The 9,629-nt window shown below is 50.6% G+C and overlaps 1 protein-coding gene and 2 non-coding genes across 5 annotated transcripts in view; 1 reads left to right on the forward strand and 2 right to left on the reverse strand.

Moving 5' to 3' along the window:
- Nucleotides 1-3,982: 3,982 nt before the first annotated feature.
- Nucleotides 3,983-4,055, reverse strand: TRNAK-CUU. The gene has a single exon. It is a non-coding gene; the product is annotated as a tRNA-Lys (tRNA).
- Nucleotides 4,056-4,424: 369 nt separating this feature from the next.
- TRNAV-CAC lies at nucleotides 4,425-4,497 on the reverse strand. The gene has a single exon. It is a non-coding gene; the product is annotated as a tRNA-Val (tRNA).
- A 413-nt stretch (nucleotides 4,498-4,910) lies between these two features.
- Nucleotides 4,911-9,629, forward strand: part of TRIM41 (tripartite motif containing 41) — a 13,225-nt gene continuing 8,506 nt past the window's right edge. For all 3 annotated transcript variants that reach the window (XM_011952898.1, XM_011952896.1, XM_011952897.1), the window contains exon 1: nucleotides 4,911-6,851. In XM_011952898.1, coding sequence (XP_011808288.1) covers nucleotides 6,042-6,851 — 810 coding nt within the window. In that variant the 5' untranslated portion in view covers nucleotides 4,911-6,041. The remainder of the gene's footprint in view (nucleotides 6,852-9,629) is intronic.

Here is a 9,629-nt window from a genome sequence, read left to right on the forward strand (position 1 = left end):
TTCTGCCTTGAGATGCTGTTAATCTGTAACCCTAGCCCCAACCCTGTGCTCGCAGAGACATGTGCTGTGTTGACTCAAGGTTTAATGGATTTAGGGCTATGCAGGATGTGCTTTGTTAAAAAAAAGTTCTGGAAGGAAGTATGCTTATTAAAAGTCATCGCCATTCTCTAATCTCAAGTACCCAGGGACACAAACACTGCAGAAGGCCGCAGGGACCTCTGCCTAGGAAAGCCAGGTATTGTCCGAGGTTTCTCCCCATGTGATAGTCGGAGATATGGCCTCGTGGGAAGGGAAAGACCTGACCGTCCCCCGGCCCGACACTCGTAAAGGGTCTGCCCTGAGGAGGACTAGTGAGAGAGGAAGGCCTCTTTGCAGTTGAGGTAAGAGGAAGGCATCTGTCTCCTGCTCGTTCCTGGGCAACGGAAAGTCTCGGTGTAAAACCCAATTGTATGTTCTGTTTACTGAGATAGGAGAAAATCACCTTAGGGCTGGAGGTGAGACGTGCCAGCGGCAATACTGCTCTTTAATGCACCGAGATGTTTGTGTACCTGCACAGGAGGCACAACACCTTTCCTTAAACTTATTTATGACATAGAGACCTTTGTTCACATGTTTTCCTGCTGACCCTCTCCCCACTATTACCCTATTGTCCTGCCACATCCCCCTCTCCGAGATGGTAGAGATAATGATCAATAAATACTGAGGGAACCCAGAGACCAGTGCCAGCGCCACTGGTCCTCTGTATGCTGAGCGCCGGTCCCCTGGGCGCACTTTTCTTTCTCTATACTTTGTCTCTGTGTCTCTTTCTTTTCTCAGTCTCTCGCCCCACCGACGAGAAACGCCCACAGGTGTGGAGAGGCAGGCCACCCCTTCAAGGAAAGGCCAATATACCTTCCAAGGCTTAAGACTGGATACGCTTCCCTACCGGTTCTTTTTCTTCCAGGGAAGACAGCCAGAGGTTTTAATTTTCACATAATTTGTGCTCTACGGACAGTAATGACAGAGAAGATTGAAAAAAATGCAAAGTGCATTCAAAACACACGACATTTGAATATATTTTGTTAAAATGTAAATTAAAGTAAATGTAAAAATCAAAAAGTGAAATTTTTATGTCCTTTCAAAAATTATTTATTTCTATGAATTATGCATAAGTATTAAAATAAAGGGCAAAATATAAATTAATGAATATCAAAATTTTAAGTCAGTTTAAAAAAATAAATCTGAAATTTTTATTACTTTTTAAAAGTTCAATGAAAAAGTTTAGGTATTTTTCTAAAAATAGAACTCGTGAATCCTAGCATCCAAAGTGTGTCCGTATGTAGAGTTGGAATGACGCTTAACGCCTGTCATATGGAGATCGGCATATATGTAAATTTAAAAGTAGGGATTGCTTAATATTGTGAAACGTTTTTCCGCCCCCACGCCTAATTTCCGAATACCTGGAGAGCTTGGAAGGGAGGCGCAGTCCTGCTGGTCAGGGATCCTTGCTGCCTCTGTGACCCCAAGGCCCGCTCCATTCGGGGCAGGGCGGGAGTCCTTCTTGTGTGAGTCTGATTCTCTGGTCAAGGTCACCATGGGCCTCCAGGAGGCCCAATCCATGGACGCCTCCTCTTACCAGACCACGTGCTGAACTGGACGCTGCCAATCTCCTTTGCACTGCGGCACCCTCGGCCTGGGTGGACGCTTCGCTGCAGGATTTTCTCCCATCCCGACTTCGCCTCCGAGCGCCCGAGGCTGACCCTGGAGCGCCACTTCGGCTCGCAGCAGGACCCACACCTTAGCTCCGTCTCTGGTTCCAGCAAGAACTGTTCCCCCAAGCTTCAGATCCACGCGTGTCTTGGGCAGTTTTTCCAGATATCGCACGACATCTGACTCCCAACCTGTTCCAGACCTAAGTCATTGTTTTTTCCTTCCTTCCCCTTCCGCATCCTCAGCCTGTGATCTCGATTGTTGAACTACCCAAATCTATCGCCGTTGCAAGCCGTGCATCCCGCTCCTTCACCTGCGTCTCCCTCTGGCTGCCGCCTCCTGTATGGACCAGGCCTGTGTCCTTCCAGCCCGTCTCCGACAGTCTTACTCCGACTCATACTCCCTGTATGTTTGCATCATTCCTGAAGGAACCCTCTGAACTATAAATCAGAGTGAGTCCCTCAGTCTCCCCAGGCCCCATCACCACAGGGTTTGGGAGGCGGCCAAAGATCCCAGCAGGTTCATGTGTTTGTCCTGTTTCTCTGAGTGTTGAACGCTTGCCGCCTTTGTGCCCGGAGCAGCTTGGGTCACTTGCCTGGAGGGGCATCCCATATCTAACCTGGCCAGAGCGGCGACGGGTGGAAGGTGTGGAGAGGAGAGAAAGCAGGAATTGTAGCAAAAAGCTCCAGCGGGGGCGTTCCCTTGGCTTGCTGGAGGACAAAAAAGAGAAGCCTGTTCACTTCACCTCCACTTTAATGAAAAAGCCAGAATCCTTTAAGAATGTTTTCCAGTCCCAGTGAAGGTGGTAAAAAAAATCACCCTGAAACCACAGTCTGGAAAAGAATCCGAAATAATTTGTGCAAGACGAAATGTCAAACTTCAAACTCTTTGAACACCAGCTTGTTTAGACTCTTCCTTATGTTCCAAGACCACAGCCCCAGTAACTCACGTGCTAGGATTGTACTAGCGACTCTGTCTATTTACAAACTGACTAGCTTCTGCCCAGACCGCCATCACAGACTACATAGCCCTGCTAAGTCTCCACTTTGATACACGTCTGAGACGGAAGAAGACGCTATCTTTTGCTCAGAGAGTTTAAACCAGCTTTCTATGATCAACAGACTTCTCTCGGGGTGTGTTGTGTATGCGGAGGAGACTTCAACAGCTTGAAAATACAAAACGGGGCCGGGCGCGGCGGCTCACGCCTGTAATCCTAGCACTTTGGGAGGCTGAGGCAGGAGGCTCACGAGGTCAGGAGATCGAGACCGTCCTGGCCAACATGGTGAAACCCCGTTTCTACTAAAATACAAAAAATTAGCCAGGCGTGGTGGCCGGCGCCTGTAGTCCCAGCTATTCAGGAGGAATCGCTTGAACCTGGGAGGCGGAGGTTGTAGTGAGCCGAGGTGGTGCCACTGCACTTCAGCCTGGCGACAGAGCAAGACTCCATCTAAAATAAAAAAAATAAATAAATAAAAAAATAAAAAAAGAAAGAAAGAAAAAAGAAAAAAGTGCTATATTTGCAGGACTAATTTCGAGGCCATTCTGGGCTCAGGCGATCCTCCCGCCTTGACTTACCCAAAGTATTGGGATTACAGGCATGAGCCACTGCGGCGCACGGCCCGTTTTTATCTTTATTTATGTATGGGGGAAACATGGAGGTTGGTATGTGTGGGGCAACATCTCACAAATACAGACTCTTAAAATCAAGAGCATAAAAAAGAATATACGGAAGACAAGTGTCTCAGATTACACAAAGCATCTTTCTTGACAGGGAGTCGAAAGCAGGTCGCAGCAGGTCGCAGGGAGGCAAAGGCGGAATCCTAACCACTAAGTCTCCCAGTACCGTGGGAGTGAATCAGATAGGTTTTGACGCTCACAAACGCCTGGGGTCATCCTGCGGTCTCACCCCAGTTTCGGCAAACCACGTTGTTCCCTCCAGCACAGCAAGTCTCTGACACTGGGGCAGGCCGTCTGGTAAACAGAAAGTGCCTAATATATGCTGTCAGTGGGCGAGTGGGTTATAGCAAAGGATCAAGCATGCATGCACCGTAGCCCGCGGTGCTGGCTTGAAGGAATTGGTCCGCAGGGACCCGCCTCTCATTCTGTCTCGGAGAGTTAGCGAGATTGTGAGAACTCTGCTTCCGGGCTTCCGCACAACGGTCGGAGACCACCCAGTTAAGCCCAAGCTCTAGCCCACCGTTGACGGATCCGCTACCCACTAGGTCTTGGTCCAGAGAATACCATTGGTGCACTTAGGTAACACGGCTTGCCTTAACCTTTCCAAAAGGAATTCCGCCCAACGTGGGGCTCGAACCCACGACCCTGAGATTAAGAGTCTCATGCTCTACCGACTGAGCTAGCCGGGCAGCTCTCACAAAAAGCATAACTTTGTCTCAGAAGACGGAGGTTGCCCGCAGAGGTGTAGGCACGAAAATTTCCACTGTACAAGTACTAAGAAGCGCCTGCGCCTGGCTCTGTTCTAGGCACTAGAGCCGAGGATCTGAAATCTACGGATTCCTTTACATGTGATGGCTGCATAGGCTTCAGAAGGGAAGAACAAGAGATTAGGTGAGGTGTAAAACCTGAATTTACACTGCGAGAATTTATTAAGGGCGTGGTATTTATTAAGGTTCGTGTTCCTCCGAAGCGCAGGGACACACACATGTCCTTCCAGCCAGGTGAGGCTGGCCTCGGGAAAGAAATTCTTCTGAACAGGCCAAAAAAAGAAAAACCTGTGTTTCCGCCCGGTTTCGAACCGGGGACCTTTCGCGTGTGAGGCGAACGTGATAACCACTACACTACGGAAACCGACTGACCTAACATTGCGCCAGCATCATCCTGAAGATACACATGGCTGCGAAAGCCAGGATAGCGCTAGGCCAGCGCCCTTGTGGGACAGACCCGGGGACCCCTGCTGCGGCCGGCTGAGCGGTGTCCAGGTTCTGGAGCCAGACTTGTCTACCGCAGTCGGGTCCGCAGCTCCTCTAATGGCCAAGCATAGTTCACCAACGAGTGTTCGTGGTTTTTGGCGCGTTTGATCTGACATCCTCAGAGGCCTGACCGTACCCCCCTAGGAAGCACGACGTCCCCCTGGAGTTTTCCCGCGAGCCGCCTCGAGAGCAGGGTAAGTAGGTCCTGCAGGCCCAGCCCTGGCGTCACGCCGTGTCTGACACTCACTGGAGATTCTGTACATAAATCCTGGCCTCGTCATTTTCCTCGCATCAAACAACATTTATTTGTTTTTTATTATGTATCGACATCAAATCTCTATAAAAATAAATTTTAAAGAGCTATTTAAGCACCAAATATTATTTCTACCGCACAAAGCATCTATTTTTGCGGAGATGCTGTGAGAATGTAGATGTAATGATTCGTCACCACTTCTTTACTGCTGGGCAGTTAGGGAAGTTCATCTAAACCAGGAGACTGTGTCCGGTTGGCAGTTTCTACCTTGGATGCGGAACGCCGACTACAGTTGGGAAAGGGTTGGGCGTCTGCGGCCCGATCGGCGAAGCGCTTTCTCAGGCCCCGCCCCCGGTCCGAGCCGTACGACCCTCTGAGTCCTCCACAACAAAAGTCTTCTGCCTAGAAGGGCCGGAAGTACTTCAGGGCGCTCCGCGGACCCACCCCCTCACTTCCGGCATCGGCGGTGGGGCGTACCGGCGGCAGTCGGCTGTGCCGGGAGGGTAGGATGGCGTCTGGCCGATGCGGTCATAGCACCGAAAGCAGACGGCCACCAAGCGCTCCCCCCACCCCCCGAAGTTTCTCCCCAGCGGCGGGGGATGGGGGTAGGCGATTCCTCTGTTCTTTCTGCGTTCGCCGCGTTCCCGCACCACAGAGACGTGGGCCTCCACCGTCCTAGCCCTCCCGCCCTGTTCCGTAGTGCGGGCTAGAGCGTCTCCTCGCCATTTCCTGTCGCCTTGGGGCCCCGCGGGGAAAAAGGGGGAGCAGCACGACAGCGGAGGGAAGTCGAGAGCTTAGGTGGGCTGTAGACGCCGGAAGTATTGGGAAGGAGGCCGGAAGCTAGGGGCGGGGCCAGGAAGTGAGGAGGGGCGGGGGTTTATGAGGAGTCCAAGGGAGCATAGGGGCAGATTTGCACTCAGAGTCACCTGAGGGACTTGGCGGTGGTGCCCACCACTGTCCCCTCCCCTCGCAGAGACACGGTTGTCGTTTGAGAGTAGGGAACACTGTGGCGGGTTGGGTTGGCGGGAGGACATCTCTCAGGCTGCCCTTGGGGCGAGGTGTGGAGGGGCAGGGCTGGGGGTGGAGCCGGGTCGCCAGGGCGTCGGTGGGGAAGACCCCCGCCCCTCGCCCCCCCACCGCACCTCTACACTGGCTGGCTGGACACTAAGATGGCTGCCGTTGCCATGACACCCAACCCTGTGCAGACCCTTCAGGAGGAGGCGGTGTGCGCCATCTGCCTCGATTACTTCACGGACCCCGTGTCCATCGGCTGCGGGCACAACTTCTGCCGAGTTTGTGTAACCCAGTTGTGGGGTGGGGAGGATGAGGAGGACAGAGATGATTTAGATCGGGAGGAGGAGGAGGAGGACGAAGAGGAGGAGGAAGTGGAGGCTGTGGGGGCTGGCGCGGTGTGGGACACCCCCATGCGGGATGAAGACTACGAGGGTGACATGGAGGAGGAGGTCGAGGAGGAAGAAGAGGGTGTGTTCTGGACCAGTGGCATGAGCAGGTCCAGCTGGGACAACATGGACTATGTGTGGGAGGAGGAGGACGAAGAGGAAGACCTGGACTACTACTTGGGGGATATAGAGGAGGACCTGAGGGGGGAGGATGAGGAGGACGAGGAGGAAGTGCTGGAGGAGGATGAGGAAGAGGATCTAGACCCCGTCACCCCACTGCCCCCGCCTCCAGCCCCTCGGAGGTGCTTCACATGCCCCCAGTGCCGAAAGAGCTTTCCTCGGCGGAGCTTCCGCCCCAACCTGCAGCTGGCCAATATGGTCCAGGTGATTCGGCAGATGCACCCAACCCCTGGTCGAGGGAGCCGTGTGAGCGATCAGGGCATCTGTCCCAAACACCAAGAAGCCCTGAAGCTCTTCTGCGAGGTAGATGAAGAGGCCATCTGTGTGGTGTGCCGAGAATCCAGGAGCCACAAACAGCACAGCGTCGTGCCATTGGAGGAGGTGGTGCAGGAGTACAAGGTGAGAGAAGTACAGAGAGAAGATGGGAGTTTAGTCGGGGGCGGAGAGGAAGTAGGGGGAGCTGAGGAAAGGAAACATCTCTTCGCCCATCAAAGAACCTCATGGTATTGGTGAGCTGAGTTTGCTTGTCTAAGCACTTGCTGCCAGCAAGGTGGGTTGGAATGAGAAGTATTCTGTACACAGAGCAGATGCAGTGAAGACGACCGGGGAAGGATGGCTTCCTCAAAGCAAATAGAGCAAAGCCGGTGATGCCAGATAAGGTCTCTAGAACTTTACCAGCAGTCTGGCTTTCTTTCTGGTGAGTCTTAAGTCTGTCCTTGGCGGAGACACCTAGAGATGGAAAGAACTGGGGGCTTCAAAGGACAAGGAAAGGCGCAGAAGCAGGAACACAGAGATAACTGCTAGTGTCAGTCCCAGACCCAAATGCCCTGCCCTTGCCTCCCAGTGGGCTCCCCACCCACCACGATGTGGTTTGGTTTTGCCTTCAAGGACTTTTGTTGGCTCTGTGTCACTCTTATGTACTGACTAGAAAAGAGCTCTTCAGTCAGAAGACCTGGCTCTGCAAGTTGCACTGTCAAATCTTGTTTAAGTCTCTGTGTGTCTTTGAACTTTAATTTATCCAGGATTGATAGTTAATATTCTCTGGACATTTGTATGTATACCAGGCACTGTACTAGGCACTTTTCATGGACCGTCTCATTAAAACCCAAACAACACTGTGAGTTTGATATGTTTTCCATTCCCATTTTATAGATTGGGAAAGAGAGTCAGAGAGGCTTTAAGTACCATACAGAGGACCACAGAGCTTCAGTAATAATTGACTTAGTTATTTGCTGACCCTTCCCCTGGTGTATACTAACAACGCTACCACCATTTGGATGTCTGTTGTTTGACTTTTCTGATGTGACTTTCTTGGAGTCTGATTCTAGTTTGACAAATATCTTGCCCCTACTTCTCATTTTGACTTTTCTTTGGACATAGATAAAGGAGATTTGTCTGCAAGGCAGCCAGCACAAATAGCACTACTTAGTGAAGGCCTGCATGGGTTTGGAGCAGTGGGACCAGGAGGAGGAGAGGGCAGCCTCTGTGTGGTCTGCTCAGAGCTTGTTTCATGACTCATGTTTTCACACCTGATTCCTGCCATAACTTCATTTAGGTATTGTTTTTGTTACCCCAATTTTAGAATAATGTATGTAGGACTTCTCAGCCCTGAGTGGTACAGTGAGACAAACCTACATTACCTCATCACAAGTAACAATTCCTTCTACGGAGTTAATTTTTTTTTTTTTTTTTTTTTTTTAATTTTTTGAGACAGAGTCTCACTCTTGCCCAGGGTGAAGTGCAGTAGCATGATCTCGGCTCACTGAAACCTTCACCTCCTGGGTTCAAGTGATTCTCCTGCTTCAACCTCCTGAGTATCTGGGATTACAGGTGCCACCACACCTGGCTGATTTTTGTATTTTTAGTAGAGATGGGGTTTCACCATGTTGGCCAGGCTGGTCTGAAATTCCTGACCTCAGGTGATCCTCCCATCTTGGCCTCCCAAAGTGCTGGGATTACAAACATGAGCCACCATGCCTGGCTACACAATGATTGTTTCACCTGCCTGATTGTTGGAATACTAGGGGAGGTTTTGAAAAATACAGTGAGTCCTTCCACTAGAGTTTGTGAATCAGTGAATAGGAGAAAATCTTTAAAAAGCCCAGTCTACCATGAGGATCACTGCGTTGGTAACGTTGCCTAGCTATTGGGCCCTACATTTTTAGCAGAGATTGTGAGCTCCTGTTGTCGTTTCTTTTTATCTTCTCAGTTCATAATTAACCATACCCATCATATCATGTGTGGTCACTTTGTGAACAGGAACCCAGGCCAGACTATCCATGGGCATTCCACCCCTTCTCTTTCACCTCCCCCTGTAGGACTGCTCCAAAGAGCTTCTGAAACTGGATTTTAATTTGCATTAGCCAAATCTGTTCAATGACAGCTGCCTGAAAATCCCATATTAGGTCCTGAAGTAGGTGAGGAATTAAAAAAAGTCATAATCTCTTTGCTTTTGCTTTTATTTATTTATTTTTTGAGACAGAGTTTCGCTCTTGTTGCCCAGGCTGGAGTGCAGTGGCACGATCTTGGCTCACCACAACCTCTGCCTCCCGGGTTCAAGCGATTCTCCTGCCTCAGCCTCCCGAGTAGTTGGGATTACAGGCATGCGCCACCACACCGGCTAAGTTTTTGTATTTTTAGTAGAGAAGGGGTTTCTCCATGTTGATCAGACTGATCTCGAACTTCTGACCTCAGGTGATCTGCCTGCCTTGGCCTCCCAAAGTGCTGGGATTGCAGGCGTGAGCCACTGCGTCTGGCCGTACTCTCTTTTCTTGATCTGTTTACTGGGTTCTACAATTTGGGAGGCCATATACACCTACTTAATCTGACATTAAGTGATGCGTAAATGTAAATACATAGTTTTATTGTATAGAACTAATTTGAGTGATTCCCTTTCTGACTTAATAGGCTATTTTACAAGTGGGTCATTTTTACTTTATTTTATTTTATTTTTTTTGAGATGGAGTCTTGCTCTGTCCCCCAGGCTGGAGGGCAGTGGCGCGATCTCGGCTCACTGCAGGCTCCGCCTCCCAGGTTCACGCCATTCTCCTGCCTCAGCCTCCCGAGTAGCTGGGACTACAGGTGCCCGCCACCACACCTGGCTACTTTTTTTGTATTTTTAGTAGAGACAGGGCTTCACTGTGTTAGCCAGGATGGTTTCGATCTTCTGACCTCATG

Source organism: Colobus angolensis, unplaced genomic scaffold (assembly GCF_000951035.1).
Source record: "Colobus angolensis palliatus isolate OR3802 unplaced genomic scaffold, Cang.pa_1.0 Scaffold350, whole genome shotgun sequence".
Taxonomy (NCBI): domain Eukaryota; kingdom Metazoa; phylum Chordata; class Mammalia; order Primates; family Cercopithecidae; genus Colobus; species Colobus angolensis.